Genomic DNA, 21,982 nt, shown 5'->3' on the forward strand with positions numbered 1-21,982 from the left:
AAAAACACGCTCACCCAGAACAAGCAGCTTTTCTGTCTTCTTTTATCTTTAAAGCATTTTGTGATTTTATTGTTTCTGTTGACTGTTTGACATTGTCCTCTCCCCTGGGACTACTTGAGCTGTCGTCTTCAAGTCTGCTCTGGGCCTGAGCAATAATAAGTTGTCTGCGCTCAGGGAGCCAGAATGACCCACATCTTTCCTTCCATGCCTATCAGACTCCATGACTGGAATTATTGTCTCCACCCCTGCACCTACTGCAGTTCTCATGGCTGTTTTTTTTGTTTTTTGTTTTTTTTAATTCAGCATATTGGGCTGTCCTAGGAACTAGAGCACACATTTGGCTGTTCGATCATGAGTGTGTCCCAAAGGGACTTTTTTCCCAGAAACCTCTGGGCTCTGCCTTTAGCCTGTTGCTGCCTTCAGATGCTCCATAGAAAGTATAATTTTTGGTTTATGTGTCAGTCTTCCTCACTGCGCTGTACAGTTACTCAGGGCCCAGAGAACTTAATATAGTATACTTGCCACAGACACCACTAAGTAACCCCGAATGAAGAAGTGATTTTACTTTGAGTAACCTGGTTTGCCAGCAGCTGAAATCCTGAGTGTTTGTGTGGCTCTGATTAAAATTTGGTGCCTTGACACTGTTGCTGCTTATACATAATTTGGCCTCACTTTTACTCTGAAGACCCACCTGTCACTAGCCTTTGGTCAAGTCCGTCAGCTTGTAACCACAGAAACACTGTACCTTTGGTCTGCACAGAGTTGGTAGGATGTTTCATACTTCCTGTATCTTTGTCTCTTCCCAGTTCCGTTTTCTTTGTAGTGCTATCCTCCCACTCAGTATTCTCTCTTCACAGAACCCTTGAGCCTTGGAGTCATCACCTTATATGTGTTCCTGTTAAAACCACCTCCTCCCATCTGTGAAGAGAAAGGCTAATAGTGTTAGACAGTAGGCCGTTGTACATCATTCCAGGAAAGGGCTAGGATTGCAGAGCCACACTGCCTGTGTTCTAATCTCATGTCCAAGCTCTAGGACCTTGACCATATTATTTGGCTCCTACAGATCAGTTCCTATTCTATAAAAAGGAGATGAAAATTATGTTTGTCTTATATTGTAGTTTAGAGTTTCATTAACTCAGTGAGTTAATGAAACATTGTTCTAAGTATGGTTTTCCCAATTACAATGGCCGACCAACTTGAAACATTTCCTGCAGAAGACTCTGAAGCTGCAGGTGTTTTTTTGGTTTGTTTTTGTTTTTGTTTTTGTTTTGTTTTGTTTAGGTCATTTGTGCCAGAGAACAAAACTTGGAAGAATTTGGGAGCCCCTAACCAGCAGCATAAAGAGAGTCAACAGTTGCTGAGGGTGGAGGCTGACCAGCCAAACGGTGGAAGATGCTCACTCTGCATAGAGGTGCATAGAGAGTTCCAGGGACTGTGAATCTGCTTTCATGTCAACATTTTACAAGTTTATATCAGCAAAGACATTTCATTTGTAATAAATATATTTAATTATTTCATGTAAGTTAATCATCAACATACTCAGTTGCATCTTGCTAAATATCAGATATAAAGAAATGTAAGCACAAGTTATACATCTGTCTTGCCTAGGGTTGTTTGGTTTTAATAGAAGATTAAAACCGAATGGACAATATTAGTGCACATGGCAATATTGTCTGCCAACTTGAAGCATAACGGGAAGACTCAAGAGGTCTTTGGCTAAGGCTTGAAGCATGAAGACTTTCTAACTCAGACAAGAACATATATATATGAGAGAGAGAGAGTCATTCAAGTGAGGGAAGGAGGGAGCCATGCAAATTTAGCCAATGCACAGCTGGCTGGTAAGAAAGCAGAGTGCTTTTAAGGAAATGGAAGTTTACTATAGGAAGGAGAGGTCAGCTGTGAGGTTTGGAGTCAGAGGAAGCAGCTTGAACTTTTTTTCTTAAAGGCACCATGAGTCCATTGAAGGGTTTAACAGAACAGCGACATGATCTGGTGTGTACACGTGTGACCTTTTTGCTGTACAATAAAAGAAGACCAAACTAACAGTGTATGTGGCAGCTACAGTACAAGTCAAGAACTGGGGATCCCAGTCACAACACCCCATCAGAGTGAGATACATGCACACATACACACACACACACAGAGGGGGGTGGAGAGAAAGAAAGAAGAAAGAAAGAAAGAAAGAAAGAAAGAAAGAAAGAAAGAAAGAAAGAAAGAAAGAGGGAGAGAAGGATGAAAAGTCTTGCTGTTTGCTAGTTTCCTCTTGAACTTTTGAGGTGATCCTTCTACCTTGGCCACTAAGTACCACCATTACAGGCACCTGCCACCACATCCGGCTTCAGTCTGCTATCTCTGTGGGGTGTGAGTGTGTACAAAACAGTGAGTTTTGCAGACAAGCATTCTACCTCTGAACTACAGTCAGCTCCATTTTTGCACATTTTTAACTAAGCTTCCATCTGCGGTTTTCTCTGCACCCCTTTATTTTCTTTCCACTTTGTGGAAGAACATGGACTCTTTGCCCTATCTCAGTCTGCATGTGGCTGGTGACATGCTCATGGTGGCTCAGTGAATCCCTTCACTAAATGCAGTGGCTCGGTGTGATTCAGTTCTGATCTCACAGATGCATAGCCTACCTTTCATTCTGAGACAGAATTAGCTGGTGTTTTCTCGTGTGACAATTTGTGTTTAGGGAGAGTCTCTGCTCACATGTAAGAGTAGGTGGCAGAAGTCAAGCCAGGGTTAGGCAAGTTTATCCAGATAAGAGCCCAGTGTAGGAAAGAAAGGACATTTTCCACTGATATGGAGCTAACATGGATGAGACTTGACAGTTGTATTTGCGACCCACAGGGGGCAATGAATTTTATTTTTCAGATGCTGGAGAAGGAAGAGGCACATCCCTGAGCTCACAATACTTGCAGATGTTGGAGAATGCTGGGAACAGGCTTTGGATATGCTGAGCTTTAAATTGCGAGTGAACCCTCGAGACATTGCCCAGTTCACATCTCTCAGGCTTTTCTTTCACTACTTCATATTTGCTAGTGTGTGTGTGTTTCTGCATACATACATACATACATACATATATTTGTCACCAGGAAAAATGACATGGGAAATATGCCTTTAAATACAATATGCATGATTTCTGATGCTGATGAGAAATGTTTAGAAGGGAAGTTCAAAGGTCAGATTTAATTAAAGTGGTTTTACTGCAGCAAGTCATTAGTGAGTAACAGCTGGAAGAATGAGAAGAGAAGTCGGGCACTGCAGCCACGTGGACACCCTCAGATCCCTTTCTGGAGTAGAAAGCAAAAGAAGTGTCTCCACTTAGAGGGAGCGTGGAGTTGGGGGGAATCTACCAGGTGGAAAAGGAAATGATTCTTGATGAGCTACAGGTACCGATATGAGCTTGGAGCAGTGGAGTAAGCATTTGTTAGTTCATTCAGGATTTCCCAAGCAATGAATCTACTTCAAGAAAAAACTCAGCCTGGTGTGGTGGTGCTCGCCTTTAATCCCAGTGCTCAGGAGGCAGAGGCAGTGGATCGCTGTGAGTTGGAGGCCAGCCTGGTCTACAAATGGAGTCCATGGCAGCCAAGACTACACAGAGAAACCCTGTCTCAAAAAAAAAAAAAAAAATCCGGAGAAAGGGAGAGAGAAGCATAAATATGCCTAAGATCATATATTAACTCCAACCCCTTCTAAAGCATTTTTTGTTTTGTTTTGTATTTGTTTGTTTTTTCATTGATGGAGACTGAATCCAGAGCCTTATATTGGTCACATCTTTAAAAAACTATGTGATGTTTATAAAGCATTTTACCTTGGTTGGTGGTTGATGTAGACAAGATTTTAAAGTCTGGCTAAATATGGTGTGACAGCCTAGTTTGCTGGCATGTCACATGGTCAGAGAGGAAGAGAGAATGTGAGTTCAAGGTGACACCATCTAGAACCACTCAGAAAAGGAGCCTCAATAAGTGATTGTCCAGATTGGATTGACCTGTGGGTTTATCTTTAGAATTATCTTGATTGCTTTAACTGAGCTGAGAAAGCCCATGGCTTATGGGTGTTGCCATTCCTAGGTTTGGGTCCTGGACTGAGTAAGTGTGGAAAAAGAGCTAAGTACAAGGAAGTATGTGTGCATTTATTGCTTTCTGCTCTGGACTGTGGATATGATGTGGCTAACTGCCCTGACTTCCCCACAGTGATGGATTGTAGCTGGGAATTGTGTCCTCAAATAATCTTCTCTAAGTTGCTTTTTGTTGGGTATTTTATCAACAGAAATATAAACAATAGGGTATTTTTGCCCTAAGAATAAAAAGATTTATCAATTTGATTACAATTTTTGTTGTAATCAAAATCAAGTTTTATTGCCCAAGGCTGGTTGTCCTGTGGTTTTCTTTTGTTTTTCCATGTTAGTGGATCATATGTTAAATAGCGAAATAACCAAATGTTAGGCAGCCACAGGAAGAAAAAAATGAAACAGGTTCTAGAGAGCTGCAAGGCCAGATTCTTTAATTGATGTATTTATTATTGCTGTATTAAGTACTGCTGTACTAAGTACTGCTGTAACTAAGTACTTCAGAGTAGATAAATTGCTTAAAACAACAGAATTCTATTCTCTCACAGTCTGGGAGGCCCGGAGCGTGAACACAAAATGTGTGTGTTGATTGCTTCCTTTGTAGGATGATGGTTTCTGAGGGAGAAACCATCTCTTGCTATTCTCTCTGTCGGGTGGTTACAGAAAAATCCTAAGACAAGAAACACATCTTTTCTCATATTTTCTTATCCAGGTATGTCACTGTAAAAACAATTCTGATACCTTTTTAATTGCAGTATCTCTCATATTTTGTAGGTATATTACAGTTTAAAGTGTTTAATATTATATTTGCATATTTAATAAAGCAAAAGCTCTTGGCAACTGAACCGTTCTATGTAATATTTTCCAATTTTATGCAACTTTGTGTTCTGAGGTTGATAACAGCTTTTAAAAAAAAAATGTATTCCTTAATTTTCTATTATACACTTAACAATGAATTATAAGCCAGACATCCAGCCAGTTATATAAATCGTCTTGCAGGTCTTTTAAGCGAGACATCCTTGCTTTGTATGTGTGACATATGCATGTATGTGCAGGTACATATGGAGAGACCTGAGGTTAATCTCAGGAATTTTCCTTCATCATTTAACATTTTCTACCTTTTTTTTTTTTTTTTTTTTTTTTTTTTTTTTTTTTTTGAGGAAGGCTCTCTCATTGAACTTAGAGGTAGCCATTTCAGTTAGACCAGCTGGCCAGTGAGCTCCAGGGATCTACCTCTCTCTGCCCAACCAGCATTGAGGATGTAAGTGTGTATGCTAGACTTTTTACATAGGGAGCTGGGGACCCTACCTCACATTCTCATGCTTGCATTTTACCCACTGAGCCATCTTTAACTCCAGCTCCAAAGCAAGACATTCTTAAGGTGTGTTCTTAATGGCCGACCCTGAAGGAGCTGCTTCAGCCTTTGGATCCCTTCAGTACTGGCTCTGTTCAGTTGTTCTCACCTTGTTTGTTTTCTCTCATGTTGTCTTCCTTGTTTTATGACCCTGTTTTTGTTTGTTTTTTATAAACATCCTAATTTGGATAGACAGTTACTCCAGGAGTTTCATAGAAAGGGTTTGTGCAGAAGAGAATTTGAGATGTTGGAAGTTTGTGTGTGTGTGTGTGTGTGTGTGTGTGTGTGTGTGCATGTATCTCAGTGTGTGTACATGTGTCTCTGTATGTGTATTTTTTGCTCTCATTTTTTAATTATACAGAATGATAATATGGACATTACATCTGAGGTTTAGGGGCTTTGTCTCATTGTATTTTCGCTTCCAGTGTGGCTGTTGAGATGTCTGCTGTCATTCTTATTGCTGATGCTTTGATGAAACCCAGAATTTCATTCTGTTGCACCTGGTATCTTTCTCCACAGCCAGCATTGGGCCTCATAGGATGATGTCTTTGCTTGGGGATGGGTCTGTGCTCATACTGCATTTGGTTGGTGGTGAATGTTTTTAATATGGAATCTCAGGCCCTTTAGTTCTAGGAAGATTTCTTGATGTATTTGGATTTCTTCTTTCCTTTTATTCTGTCAGTTTTTTTCTTCAACTTCTAACCTTTCTTTTGAGCTTACTCTGCCAATTTTCTTTTAAGGACCCATTTTTTGTTTGTTTTGTTCTATTTATATAATTGAATATCTCTGAAAATATACTTATCATTTGGGTTTCTTTTCTCCTATGGGGATATTTCAAAGTCGTTGACTGTCTACTCATATGTAAGAACAAAACTTTCTATTGGTTTTGTATTAACTGACATAAAAACTACAACCTTCACTGATTTATCTCACAGCTCTGTAGAGATAGAAACTTTCCTGGAGTAACAGTAAGGTATTAATAGTAGGGCCTGGCTTGGAATGGGATAGTGCACACTTTTAATCCCAGCACTTGGGAGGCAGAAGCAAGAGGGGCTCTGTGAATTCAAGCTCTGGCCCCTGCCTCAAATTTCATGCTGAGTATTAGTCCCTAATTTGGACAATTTTGAAGATGTGGCTTTTTTCTGAGGTAGTTAGATATATAGATGAAGTTATGGCTATGGGGCCCTGCATAATGGAATTAGTGCTCTTATGAGAAGAGTCACTTGAGTGTTCTCTCCTGACCTAGTGCATATATTCAGAAGCTCAGAAAAAGCCATGTGAGAATACACAGAAACAGGGCCCGATATCCATGCGGCAGGGAGAGAGCTCTCAGTAACAGCTCACTGCTGAGTCACTGACCTCAGACTTTGCCTTGCAGAACTGTGAGATGTTAACATTTCTGTTTAAGCCAGTTTGTTACAACAGCCCAAGCTAAGACCACACCAGGAAAATCTCAGCAATAATGTTCTGTAAAGCTCTGATACTAAATATTGGTATTTTCTAGATAATTATATTCTATCTACTATCTATGTCTATGAAAACCATATGAAAAAATTAAAACTAGAATAGTGTTGTTATTTTAAAACCAGAACTAGAAAACAGGCACACCAACATTATCATTAGACTTCTTTTTATTGGTTATTTAATTAAGTAATTTGTCAAATTTGAAGCAATGTAAACTTCGTAGATTGTCTGCTACTGTCTTCTGTACCTAACAGGTAATTTGGAAAGCATATAAAATCGCTGTAATAAAAATTTGGTTTTGTTAGGTTGTTAAATTTTAGAAAGATGCATCTGCTGTTTTCTTTCTTTCTTTTTCTTGAACCAAGGGCTCCCATGTGCTTGGACTGAGCTCCAGTCATATTAGTAAAGGTTTTTAGGAAAAATTTTAAAAACAGTAAGTAACTTGTGAGAAAGGGATCTAGTTTCACATTCTTACAAATGTTACGCATAGGCTTTCTTTCTTTTTTTCATGACAGGTTTTTTCTGTATTTCTCTGGCTACCCTGAAACTCGCTCTGTAGACTAGGCTGGTCTAGAATTCAGAAATCCACCTGCCTTTGCCTCCTGAGTGCTAGGATTAAAGGCGTGCACCACCAGTACCTGGGCTATCTACTTTCTAAGCTGATATGCAGGAAGAAAACAATGGCTTTATAAATTTGTATTTGATAAATATTTCAGTCATCTGCTCAGATATTTCTGTATATTCTCCTTCATTTCTACACAAAAATTACTCTAGTTCCATAAAAATTAGAGGCAATGTGAAATCCACTGACCATGCTAATCAATGTTTAATTTTCTTTTATACCCAAGCTTGTTGCTGAATATTGGCTGTAGAAGGGCTTTTTTGTCCATGAGTGCAGTATCATACTGTTGTTATTGAGTGTTTGTTGGTGTTTGACTTGTTTAGCTATGCAATATAAAAATGAATCTGCTGTATTCTTCCTGATTTCATCAGGAGAGTGTTCTGGGCTCTGAGCCAGCACCTTTTTGTACCTGGCTACTGAAGTGTCACCAATACTTTTAATGACATTTTGATAATATTATACATTTGCCAATATCTGAAATATGAGTTCAGAAAGAAAGAGTTAATGTTTCTAAAACCAACTGGAAAAGCTTATTCTAAAAACGTTGCTATTGTTACTTAGGGTGGGTGAGAGTTGTAAATGACAAGAGAAAACTGAAATCTTAAAGGAGTCTGTACTCCTTGACAAAACCTTTAATTTCTCACTAGAGTATCAAGAGAGCAAAGCTGGAAATTGTGATGTGGCCTCTGTGTGCTTTGCAGGAAGGGGCACTCAAACTCCCCCCGAACACCCATATTCATCTCAGAAGATTGATGGATATGTATACATATAAATATAGTCTAAGGTGAAATAAAATGTGTAACTGCTTATTTTTTAATGATTCCCCGCTAAATTATATTTTTGAGTAAATTCATTAATCACTGCCCAGATCACATTGAGTAAAATTTTTTCCTGCTTCATCCATGGGCTAAGAGAAGACTTCTTTAGCTTCCCATGGCCATAAAAGCACAAGTTTTATTATTGTTTTTTGTAGCTGAGGTTGGATAAGACTGTATAAGGGAAGAACTTAGAGCAGTGGGTCTCAACATTCTTAATGCTGTGACCCCCAACCATGAAATTATTTTGTTGCAACTTCATAACTGTGATTTTGCTACTGTTGTGATCATAATGTAAATATCCGATATCTAGGTTATCTGATGTGCGATCCCTGTGTGAGATCTTGACCAACAGGTTGAGAACCACTGATTTAGACAAAATTCTAGACATACAGCTATTCTAGACCAGCTTTCAAAATGATGTTGCGATGAACCAAAAGGTGCCATAAACTCTTTTATCTGTTGGTAAGTTGGAAATTCCTTGAAAGGAGCAAACCGAGTGTGCAGTTTAAAAGAAATTAGCATTTAATTTAAAAGAAATTAGCATTGCAATATTTTACAAAGATCAGCAATTGTATCCTGTGTTCTAATTGTAACAATGAAATCATTATTTACGAAGGTATGTAAGGGCTTGACAGGTGATAGCAAGCTAATGACATAAGCAACATTATGGCTAGGTGTATACACTGCTATTTATAGAAACATTATTACATGGTACAATGACTCAGAGCAGGGCAACAAATAACACAGCCTGTCAGCCTCACCAGTTGCTATAGCCAGTGAGAATTTGTTCATAGCCTTGAGTTTTGTTTCTAGAAGCACAGAATCTGTTTTCAAGCAGTGCAAAGCTGGTAAGCTGAATTGCCACAGAAAGTCATTTGTTTGGTTGGTTTTGGTTTTCAAAACACAGTTTCTCTATGTAGCCTGACTGTCTTGAAACTTACTCTGCAGTCCAGGCTGTTCTTGAACTCACCAAGTCCACCTGCCTCAACCTTGCTGGTCCTAGGATCAAAGGTGCGCACACCTACCTCCCAGCAAGGCGTCATTTTTCAGTATGACCAAATGTGTAAAGAGTATCATCAATGTTTGTCTTTTTAGTAGCAGGTTGTAGTACAGACAGCTAACTGGGATGATGAGATAATTATAAATGCAAAGAGATCTGGCCAAATTCCTGCTTTCATAAAGACCATAAAATTGTAAGCAGTATGGCCTGGGTTTTTACATCAGTTTCTTCATTTTTCCTTTCTTTCTAAAACTATTTATTGAGAGTTATCTGTGTGTCACACATTATTCTGTACACTTCTGTGGTTGGGGATCCAATTGTGAATGTAACAGAGAAAAAGATCTCTGCTCCTGTAAGACCTAAATAATTCTACTATGGGACACACACACACACACACACACAAACACACACACACACACACACACAAACACACACACACACACACACACATATTAGAAAAGCAAGAGGAATAGAACTTCATTTTGGAGGAGCATTGAAATTCTGACTGGGTGACCAGGTAAGGCCTACCTCACCAAGATCACTTCTTATCTCCAAGTCAGTGATACCAGTGTTTTAGCCACTCTTCCCTTCATGGACAGAACCTTGAGTTATGTCCAGATTGTGATGTTGTAGACCCCCATACCTTCATGCTGGTCATGCTGAGGGAAATGCTAGCCAATAGCTTGTTCAGCTGTTCTCACAAGGCAACCATGAAAAGAGTATGTAGAAAGAGGTGCGAGCACTGAGCTGCCTGCTTTCTTCTACCTCTCATCAAGAATGGAATATCTAGCCAGGCAGTGGTGGTCTACACCTTTAATCCTAGCACTCTTGAGAAAACACAGGACTGTCAGTTCAAGGCCAGCCTAGTATACAGGGTGAGTTCCAGGACAGCCAGTGCTACACAGGGAAAGCCTGTTTCAAAAAATCCGAAAGAACAAAAAGGAAAAAAGAAAAATCTTAAATTAAAAAGTCTTGGTGTGACCAGAAGCCTGGGAGAGAGAGCAATGTTAACTCTAATCCTCACATGAGACTAGGTTTGTGCTGGAGCCTAAGGTCCATATGTGTCCTTAGACCTCTTGGTGTTTATCTTCATTTGTGTGCTTTGTGAAGAGTGGTGAGGCCCATGCTCAGTTCTGGATTATTTTTCTTCTACAGGTTAGTGAAAGATGCTCCTTGGGATGAAGTCCCCCTTGCCCACTCTTTGGTGGGTTTCGCCACTGCCTATGACTTCTTATACAACTACCTGAGCAAGACACAGCAGGAGACATTCCTTGAAGTGATCGCCAATGCCTCAGGCTACATGTATGAGACTTCATACCGGAGAGGATGGGGGTTCCAGTACTTGCACAACCACCAGCCCACCAACTGCATGGCCTTACTTACTGGAAGCCTCGTTCTGATGAACCAAGGTATGTGTGTGATCCTTACAGCCAGAGCTTTTGCCCACGTCAGGGTTAGCCAGAGCTGCCATGGTGGAAGCCCAAGTGTTTTTCTGATTATTCTTAGGTAGATGTTTATGCTTGGATCCTAATTAAGGTCACATTAAGGGCATATTGTAAGTAATTAAGGATGTGAAATTTCCACTAGTTTTATTAGCCTGCAGGTGCCCTAGTGCTGGCCCATAACTGCCCCAGACCATACCCCTGCAATACCGATGATAACACTCATGATAAACATTCATTCTTCTGGAGAATTCTGACAATGGAAGACTGTCAACCTACAATAAATGGAAGTTTTAAAAGCTTAGAAGGTTTTAAAATTGAAATGTATATTCCTTGCACACACGTGCAAACAAATTCAACTGCCTTCCCACCTTTAACACACACACATGCACACACAGAGAGCCCCTCAGGACACCAAGCCTGGATCATTTGGGTCAGAGTTGGAAGCCATTTTTGAGGTTTGCACAGTTACTTTTCATTAATACGCCAAATGATTGCCTGTGTTGTTCTAGTAACTAATTCAGTTATGACCTCCATGGAAATCTTTATCTGAAACTTTAAAGAAAGTAGCTCTAAGATCATAGTACATTATTAAACTACCAAATATATCATTGGAGCTTGAGAATCTGATCTAGCTGAAGCCTTATTTATATTGCCTGTAAACATTTTATATGTCTGGGGATGTAGGCTAGTGGTAGGAGTTACTGTTACCCAAGTGTGAGATTCTAGAAAGCTAAGTGTGAGATTCTAGAAAGCTCACATTTCTCCATCCTGAAACTTTGTAAGCCTCCTCTTCTGTGGAAGACTTAAACAATGTGATCAGGAGTACCTGAACACAGTCACACAGCTCATCCTTGACTGCCTCAGATTTCCCAGCTGATCCATCCCACTAAGAGATTTCTACCTGGTCATTCTGTGGAATCTGAAAGCACCAACGAATAAGAGTTGTCTTCTGTGGTAGGACAAATTGAGAAAAGTGTCTTCAGCATTTATAGTATTTCTGAAGGTTATTATAAATGTTGCAAGTTTGACAAAAATGATGAACTTCCTCAAAAAAAAAATTCAAGAAGTTTTAAGGAAAGCTTATACAAATTTACAAAGCTTATACAAAGTTCCATGCAACTTTGTGATGCAATGTGTGAGTCACTTTAGTTTATTAAAAATTAGGAAATTACTTGATCTTCACTGAAGGGTGTATTTTTATTTAATTAGTAAATGGCCTATTTGCTAATAATATTTAATATTTTATAGCAATCATTTAATATTTAAGAGAAATATAAGTTAATATTTAATAATTTAATAGTAAATATTAAAAACCTTCTCAACCTACATCATGGACAAGACAGAAAAGGCTTATTTATCATCTTGACAAATAAGAGCCTGTAATTTGGAATAGTATACACTGCTTGAAATTACTTGTAGAGTTTCGCTTGGCCATATTTCTATTCACGTTCTGCTTCAGCCCTTAGTCATTATTTTCATCCTTCAGGATACCTTCAGGAGGCCTACTTGTGGACCAAGCAAGTTCTGACCATCATGGAGAAGTCGCTGGTCTTGCTGCGAGAGGTGACAGATGGCTCCCTCTATGAAGGAGTTGCATACGGCAGCTACACCACCAGATCACTTTTCCAGTACCTGTTTCTCGTTCAGAGGCACTTTGACATCAACCACTTTGGCCATCCATGGCTTAAGCAACACTTTGCCTTTATGTATAGGACCATCTTGCCAGGTATAGTGAAGAGAGAGAACATTATACTGTGATTGTGAGCTAGAGTAGACAAAAAAAATTGAGCTCGGGGGGGGGGGCTTGTCTACTGAGATGAAAGTTTCCTTTTCATGCAAGAAAAACTTGAGACTTGAGACATTAAATTTTGGGGGAGCTATCCAAGATTTGCAGATTCGGTATTTTATTTGGAACATAATAGATCAGATATAATTTCCAACATTCCACAGTACTGTCATTATATATTTAAAATTGGTAGCCATAAACTCATTTTCATGAACCTAAACAAGTTACAAATATTAATGATTGCATTTCATTTCTTTTTTATGAGATCCATACTTAGGCTATTGCAGATTTTGGTTTTAAGCTTTTTCATTTAAACTATACAGATTTGAAATGAATGGTATATATACATTTTGTATGTGTAGCTCAGTGTTTTCTTTGAGTGTTTTTTTGAGTTGAGGTGTGGTAGAATTCTACTTAAACAAAATAAGACACTGGTTTTAATAAATCCCTAACATCCAATAAAGGAGAAGGTAATAAAACCACAGTGAAATAAGATGTACATATCTGATTAAATATTGTATTAAAATAAGTGGCACAGAGGATAGAGAATAAAACAAAACAAAGTGCTATAAAATTTTAGTGGAGCTGGATGTGGTGGCAGGTGCCTTTAATCCCAGCACTGGGAGGCAGAGGCATGTGGATCTCTGTGAGTTTGAGACCAGCCTGGTCTACAAATCAAGTCCAAAGCTAAACAGAGAAACCCTGTCTCAACAAACAAAACAATAACCCCCCCCAAAAAAAAACCCTTTAGTGACGTACTGCTATATCATTGTGTATCTTTTTAAAAATATATGTATTTATATGATTTAGTAATTACTCATTTCTAAGACATCTTTATAATTCTACCTATTTCTAAAGAAGGACTAAGATCAGAAAATGTAGGAGGTAAATTTTCATCAGGGTGGATTTTTCCTCCACTTTGGGAAATATAACTTTTGGAGATTCAGATAGTTAATGTCCTAATTTCTTTTCTGTTGCTTTGATAAAATATCCTGATAGAAAAGCAACTTACAATAGAAGAAGGTATTTTGGTTGGCTTATAATAGTTACAGAGGAATCAACTCCATCATAGCAGAAAAGACATGGCAGTGTGATGGGAAGATAGGGCAGCAGGAGAGGAAGGCTGGCTGATCACATGGTGTCCACGTAAAGAGCCAGGGAGAGGGAGCAGGAAACTGGACCAGACTATAAAGCTTCAAAGCCTGTTCCCAGTGTCATACTTCTTCCAGCAAGACTGCACCTCCTGAAGGTTCCATAACTGTTCCAAACACTGAAACCAGCTGGGGACTGAGTGTTCAAACTTATGAGCCTGTGGTGGACATTTCCTACGTAAACCGTAACAGTTTTGTCAGCTTGATACAATGCCAAGGGAGTCTCAGTGAAGGATTATCTAGATTAGGATGGTGTGTGGCCATGTCTGTGGGAGTTTGTTTTGATTGTCTGCCCGCTGTGGGTGGCACCATTCCCTAGGAAGGGGCTTCTGAACTTCATGAGGGGAGAAAGCTAGCTAAGCACTAGTATTCGTCCATCAATTCCCTGCTCTGCGTCTGACTGAATTCGATGTGACTAGCTGCTTTGAGTTCCTGCTGCCTTGACTTCTCCACAGCAATAAGCTGTAACCAGACATTGTGATCCAAATAAGCCCTTTCTTTGTTAGGTTCCTTTTGTTCAGCAACAGCCAATAAAACTAAGACAGTGATTCTAGATTACAACAAAGAATCCAGCACTTAAATCTCTCTACTCTGTGTGTGTGCATATAGATTATACAGACTTTCCCTTATTAGTTAATTATCCATAAGCTAATGCAGCGACCAGGGGATACAATACTTGTCATGCACGTATGAGATCCGAGTTTGAATTGGATTCCCAGAACGTATGTAAAGCTGGTTCTAGCAGTAGCATTTGTTACTTCAACACTCATGTGGGGAAATGGGAGGTAGAGACAAGATAATACTTGTGGAAGGTTGTGGGCTAGCCTGGTATACACAGTGGTGAACAGTAAGACATCCCGTCTGAAACAAGGTGTCAGGGAGATTGTTCTCTGACCTGCATGCAAATACCGTGCCATGCGCACACCTACATTCACGCTCAGATGCACATGCATATGCACACACACAAAGATGAAAAAAAAATGAAATCGCACCGCAAACAACCATTTCAAGAGTCACTTCAGACTTACCTGAAAACTCTATTGCTTATTTTTAGACTTAGAAAAGAAATGTGATTTATAGTTCTTCATAAGCAAAGACTGTCTGGGGTAAGGGACCTTGAGGAGGTTTCCGTGTTTGTAATTTGAGCTTAGATCTAACAGCCCTGTCAGGGCTTGGGGCTGCTGTGTGTGTGTGTGTGTGTGTGTGTGTGTGTGTGTTCATTTCCTAAGCTGGAAAAGACAGTAGGAATCCATTTGGGAAAGGGGACTTAGCTATTGTGTTTATTAATGCAACAAACTTATGGAACATCTCTAAGCCAGGCACTGTAATGGGTAATCTGAGAATTAATGAGGCATATGTCCTCTGATTTTAAGGAACTTGTAGTATGGGTTTTGACATGCCATATTTTATAATATAATTATAGAGTATTGCTTATTAAGCTGTTAGAAATCAAATTACTAGCTATAAGTACATTTATAGTAGCATTTTAATAATGTTTCTGTTTTTATTTTATTCTTTCAATCTATTCTTTCCCTCTGTTCCTTTGCCTTTCCACCTTGCTCCTCCTCTCTTCCTGTGCTATAGTTGATATTATAGTAATGATTATTCTTGCTTGGCATAGGGTTTTCTTCCTTTCTGCTCTGACATCTGAATTTGCTTTTCATTTTCTTCCCTAACTCCAGTAATGATACCTGCTCCATGATTCTTGCATTTCTTTTTCCTCCTTTAATTCCAGCAGAGTTATATTAACAGAAGTTTTCCTGAGAATTCAGTTTTTGTCTTCACCCTTATATGTAAAACGAGTTTTACTTTCTTGGAAGCCAAATTGGGGAACCCTACATTCCTGTCTTAGCCTAGGATGTAAGTTAAGCTGCAAAAAGCCTGGTATACATTCCAGCTTTAGGACTGCATCTGCAGAAGATAGTGTCTGTCTTAGATGGAAGCCTCATCATTCATTGCATGGACATGGGTGAATGAGGAAGGGGGCCATTGTGTACATACCAACAGGTGTGCCTCATCTGTTACCAGCAACAAATCCAAGCTTGTACACAGTAGAAGACTTTCAGGACAAATGCGGTAAATTGGTATGGCACAGGCCACAAACATCACAGTTTTGTTTACTTTTATTTAAGATGAACTATTGACTATAACTTTAAAACAGGATTAATGATCATTGTTTGGACCGTTATAGGAATATATGGCTTTAAATTCAATCTTTTGAAACTTCTTTCCACAGGGTTTCAAAGAACTGTGGCCATCGCAGACTCAAATTACAACTGGTTTTATGGTCCAGAGAGTCAATTAGTGTTCCTGGATAAATTTGTCATGCGTAATGGCAGTGGAAACTGGCTGGCTGACCAAATCAGAAAGAACCGTGTGGTGGAGGGTCCAGGTACACCATCGAAAGGGCAGCGCTGGTGCACTCTACACACAGAATTTCTCTGGTATGATATGTTGAGTTAGCTTTGCAGTGAAATGGCACCCAGGTTCACATTATGCACTATATTTTTCTATAAAACAAACAATAAAAACCCCTTCTCCACACTACCTAAGCAGATACACCTTCAATTCAACTCTTTTAACCTCTAGTTGAAATAGTTCTTCTTATTGATGATCTGATCACCATTTGCATTCTTGGTTTTCTTGTAGTAAAGATGTCCTAAGCGTGGACTATTTCATAGATGGACCAACCTGATTTGCTTAGATTTTATTTCATTCATTTCTTAAATCATAGAAGGAGAAAAGTCACAATTTTAGCTAAATTAATCTGATGATCACACCCCCCAAAAAGTAGTAAACTATTTTGTTTTGGCTTGGTAAACGGAGCATTATAATCCTGTAATAACTTAGCTGTTCCCAAGTTTCACAGTTGCTCAAAGTATTCACAGCATTTGACAGGTTCCCTTTGATAATAAAAAGACCATGTAATTCTTTTTATTGTAATCTTTTAAGCCTAGAAGGAAGCCTGGGTTTCATTTTTTTTTAAGGTATTGCCAAGTATGTTGGCATCAAAGAAGTTAAAACCAAAATCACAGTTAATCATTGAGGTTTTCAAAGCTATTGAAATTCATATTCAACCCCCAGATTGGCTTCTGTAGAATTTTTTTGACTTTACTCCCCCACCCCATGTTTAAACAAAGAGAAAAATATTAATGGAGCAACTGCCTATCATTTAACCAGCATTGTAAAGGTGTTATATGCAAGTACTTCTTTGTTCCTTTTAGGGGTATACAATAATTATGTGATTGCATTTTTCACTTACCTATGAACAAGCAACCAAGAAATTCTAGGGAGATAGCTGTAAAAGCTAGGTTAATGCTGCATCTAACGTTTAAAATCTGCCTTTCTAAGAATATCCAAGGCTGCCAAGCACTGAGAACATGGTCATTCAGCTTTCTGTGTATTTATTATGTTATCTTAATTGAGCAAATAACTGTACAGAGAAGATTTTTGATGTTCTGACACAGCGACTCTAGAAATGGAGAAAACCAAGTACCAATAAGACTGACTCACTAGTGACTAGTGACTAGTGACTGACTCACTAGGCAAAAGTACATATGAGCTAGTAATGAGCCCACTTCCTCTCCTTAAGCAGCAGATTACGTGGCCTTTTCAAGGTGTCCTAGCTCACCAAAAATCACTAAGGTAGCATTTTGTGTTAACTATCATATTCCATAAATGAACATGGAGCATAAATAAAAATAAGCTATTTCTTATCACAAATTAAAACAAAGAAAAGCCTTTGGTTCTGGGCTCAGCAGTTTGGGCCAGTATTAGTTTATGGTAATTTGACCCATTTATATTTTTTGGTGTGCTATTCACAGTATACTGTATCTCCTCTGTGATGTTCTACCACGTTTAACAGTTTCCGAGGAAAAATGTCTGGCAGAGAAATAGAGTCCAAAGTGAGCGTCAGTGCCTGTAGAGCAACTCTTTGGTGCAGGTCCAGCTGGTTGTTAGGGGCTTCTCTAGAGTAGGACCCTATTGACCAAAGTTGTGACGAAATGCTTAAATCTAAGACCCCCAGCAATTTGGGTGGCAACTCTGAAATTGCCAAGTGAAAAATATCCTAGTAGGAGAAAGTGGTAGAAATTGTTTCCATCTCCAGCCCGGGATCATGGGTTACACAGTATGTCCGCTTGATGTTCCCAGTACATCACCTTGTATATGCTGATCTGTGGGTGTTTTGTGACATGCTCTGCTCTGGGTGGCAACTGTAGGTTCCATTTTGCAGTCCCATTAATAGTTCTAGGGAGTTCTTTTTACTTCCATCAGAAAACTGTTTAATTTTTTTAAACCTTAACCCTTTCAGGTATGACCCCAGCTTGAAATCTGTACCGCCTCCGGACTTTGGCACCCCAACATTGCATTATTTTGAAGACTGGGGTGTTGTAACTTACGGAAGTGCCCTACCTGCAGAAATTAATAGATCTTTCCTTTCCTTCAAGTCAGGAAAGCTTGGGGGGCGTGCAATATATGACATTGTCCACAGAAACAAATATAAAGACTGGATCAAAGGGTGGAGAAATTTTAATGCAGGACATGAGCATCCAGATCAAAACTCTTTCACGTTCGCCCCCAATGGCATGCCATTCATTACTGAGGCCCTCTATGGGCCCAAGTATACCTTCTTTAACAACGTTCTGATGTTTTCTCCAGCTGTGTCTAAGAGTTGCTTTTCTCCCTGGGAGGGTCAGGTCACGGAAGACTGTTCATCAAAATGGTCAAAATACAAGCATGACCTGGCAGCCAGCTGTCAGGGGAGAGTGCTTGCAGCAGAGGAGAAAGACGGGGTTGTTTTCATCCGGGGAGAAGGCGTAGGAGCATATAACCCCCTGCTCAAGCTGAAGAACATTCAACGGAATCTCATCCTCCTACACCCACAGCTTCTCCTCCTTGTGGACCAGATACACCTGGGAGAGGACAGCCCCCTGGAGACAGCAGCAAGCTTCTTCCACAATGTGGATGTCCCTTTTGAGGAGACAGTAGTAGATGGGGTTCATGGAGCTTTCATCCGGCAGCGAGATGGTCTCTATAAAATGTACTGGATGGATGATACTGGTTATAGTGAAAAAGCAACCTTTGCCTCAGTGACATATCCTCGGGGCTATCCCTACAATGGGACAAATTATGTGAATGTCACCATGCATCTGCGAAGTCCCATCACCAGGGCAGCTTACCTCTTCATTGGGCCATCTGTGGATGTCCAGAGCTTCAGCATCCATGGAGACCCTCAGCGGCTGGATGTTTTTGTAACTACCAGCAAGCATGCCTATGCAACTTACCTGTGGACAGGTGAGAACGCAGGGCAGTCTGACTTCGCACAGGTCATTGCAGATCATCAGAAAATTCGGTTTGACCGGAGTTCAGCCATCCAGAGCGCAGCTGTCCCTGAAGTGAAAGATTATGCTGCTATTGTGGAACAGAATCTGCAGCATTTTAAGCCCGTGTTCCAGCTGCTCGAGAAGCAGATCCTGTCCCGAGTCCAGAACACAGCTAGCTTTAGGAAGACTGCTGAGCGCCTGCTTAGGTTTTCAGATAAGAGGCAGACGGAGGAGGCCATTGACAAGATTTTTGCCATATCCCAGCAACAGCGGCAGCAGCGAGGCAAGAAGAAAAGCCGAAGGGCAGGCAAGCATTATAAGTTTGTGGATGCCGTCCCTGATATTTTTGCGCAGATTGAAGTCAATGAGAAGAAAATTCGACAGAAAGCTCAGACTTTGGCACAGAAAGAGCTGCCCATAGATGAAGATGAAGAAATGAAAGACCTTTTGGATTTTGCTGATTTCACATACGAGAAACATAAAAATGGGGGTTCCATGAAAGGTGGCTTTGGACAGGCGCGGATGGTGACAAGTCTCAACAGAGCCCCTTCCCTGTCGGCCTCCTACACCAGACTCTTCTTGATTCTGAACATTGCCATCTTCTTTGTCATGTTGGCAATGCAACTGACTTATTTCCAGAGGGCTCAGAGCCTCCAGGGCCAAAGATGTCTTTATGCAGTCCTCCTGATAGATAGCTGCGTCTTACTATGGTTGTATTCCTCCTGTTCTCAATCCCAGTGCTAACACCAAAGCCATGAGCATTTTATGATCATGAGATCATAAAATATATATATTTGCATGAACAAATGGGGGAAATTATATATATATATATATATATATATATATATATAATTTCCCCCATTTGTTATAACTTTCCCCCCAGATTTATTTGGAAAAATTTAAGGAAAGACGTTTTCATACTTAAAAAAAAAAAAAAAAAAAAAGCAGGGTATGGAGAACTCTGAACTGGAAAGGATGTACCTAAGCTTTGAGAACAGACTTGGCTGTCCTCTAGTGTTTCTGGGAGTGTTTGGCTTTGCTGACTGACCAGTTCCTATTAGAAGAGACAAAATGTCTGTTCTTTAAGACCTATTTCTCTTAATATAAACATAAAAACGATTTATGCAGACTTGGACTTTATTAAAAGGTAAATGATTTATGTGATCTGAAGAGAAACCAGAGTATAGAATTCAACTTTATTATCATTAACTTAATGCTCTTTGAAGCTTCCAGATACTGTGTTATGGGACAGACTGACACACATAATTCCAAGAAATACAGGCTTTTAAAATATAAATGATGAGAACTATTATTACAGGGCTTGGGACTATTCAAATAACATGATAAAATGTTGGCAGAGCAGAAAGGATCTAAAAGAAATTTTAATGGAGATCATACAAATGAATATTTCTCTGATGGTGTTGGTCAATGCAGGCATGTGATTTGTGGCTTTTTATACACATTCATTGGATTTTTGATAAATAATGCAATAACAGGTAATTTCATATTATATTTCCCTTTATATAAAATGTTTGTAGACCCAATGGTTAAAGTTATCAAAATAAACTATTTTGTATCTTGACTCTCAATTCCAAAGAACATGGGATTAAAGTTTTGGTGTGATTCTTAAATTTTTACTAGAAAACTTTCTTCAAGTTTATTTTGCTAAATAAAGCAGTCATAATTACTATTTGCCCTCTTCTGTTATGCTTCTTTTGTGTTCCACTAAATTCAGAGTGCATTTACATTTTCCAAAATCTCCAAAGAGAGGTCTCCGTTTGGATATGCATTCATAAAACTTACTTGATTTTTGAAAAACATAATTTTGCTGTTTATATTTTTCTTGCTTAAGCAGAAATCAAGATCTGGTTGCCTAAGTAAAACAAAGTTTCTCTCATTATGAGCAATCAAGTCCTCAGTAGCTAACAGCAGCACAAAATTCTGGAAATGCCGTGCACAGTTTCTGCTTGAGCAGAAGAAAAGGTTACACTTGCACTAAAAGCATAAATCACTTTACATAGAGTTTGTTTGAGTCTGATATATTTCTCCCTTGAAAACAGAGAATGTATTGAGCATACATTTTAGAATAAGGACATGCTTACTGATTTATGGAGCTAATGGTAATAACAGCCCTGTGTCTTCCCAGACCTTTTTTTAAATTTAATTTAATTTTATTTTTGAGACAGGGTTTCTCTGTGTAGTCTTGCTATCCTGGATTCACTTTGTGGACCAGGCTGGCCTTGAACTCACAAGGATCCATCTGCCTCTGCCTCCCCAAATGCTGGGATTATAGGCGTACACCACCACGCCCAGCTAAATCTTTTATGTTCTTAGAAATAGCATTAGGCATTAAACTCTTGAACCATAAGAAAGTCCTGTGAGTGCCTTTTGTGGTTCTAATCTGGATATTTTTCACAAGAAAAACTTATATTTGACTGTGAGCTATGCTGCCCTTATTCTAGAAGCTGACTTCTGAAGAAGTCTGTCTCTCATGGGATGTCTCTAGGGAGAGTGTTATTACACACTGCTTAAGTACTAATGTTTTCCAAAGAATAATGCTTCCATTTGTCCTTCATGGTTTCTCTTACTGGGATTTAAACTTGCTTTATGTGACATATTCTCCGTTTACTTAACCTCATTCAATATTCCTCTCTTCTACTCTTTCTCATTCAAGAAGATGAACTGTCTAAAATGATCAAAGGGGAATGCTTTTTAGAAGGAGTTGTGGGGAAGATTACTCTTTGAGGTTACCAAGAAAATCTCACCTCAGCCCCAAGACACAGGCATAGTTTATAACGAAGATGGAAAGTCCAAGTAGGAGCCAAACCTAGCTTTCCTTTTAGATTAATAATAAATTAGGTTCAAACTAGATAATGCATTAGTCACCATTGCATGATCCTGTTTAACCAGAACATGATCTCCTATTTGAACTAACTTATAAAAAGTTGT

At 39.3% G+C, this 21,982-nt stretch overlaps 1 protein-coding gene across 2 annotated transcripts in view; it reads left to right on the plus strand.

The window, feature by feature from the left end:
• Positions 1-20,703, plus strand: part of Dse (dermatan sulfate epimerase) — a 51,246-nt gene extending 30,543 nt beyond the window's left edge. The window contains exons 3-6 of one of the 2 annotated variants that reach the window (XM_055616208.1): positions 10,483-10,736; positions 12,259-12,498; positions 15,946-16,153; positions 18,022-20,703. In XM_055616208.1, coding sequence (XP_055472183.1) covers positions 10,483-10,736; positions 12,259-12,498; positions 15,946-16,153; positions 18,022-19,777 — 2,458 coding nt within the window. In that variant the 3' untranslated portion in view covers positions 19,778-20,703. Of the gene's footprint in view, positions 1-10,482; positions 10,737-12,258; positions 12,499-15,945; positions 16,154-18,021 lie in introns of those variants that run through there. The other variant, XM_055616209.1, reaches the window with a different exon arrangement.
• Positions 20,704-21,982: the final 1,279 nt, after the last annotated feature.

Source organism: Psammomys obesus, unplaced genomic scaffold, assembly GCF_907164565.1.
Source record: "Psammomys obesus unplaced genomic scaffold, mPsaObe1.curated_primary_1811, whole genome shotgun sequence".
In the NCBI taxonomy this organism is placed as follows: domain Eukaryota; kingdom Metazoa; phylum Chordata; class Mammalia; order Rodentia; family Muridae; genus Psammomys; species Psammomys obesus.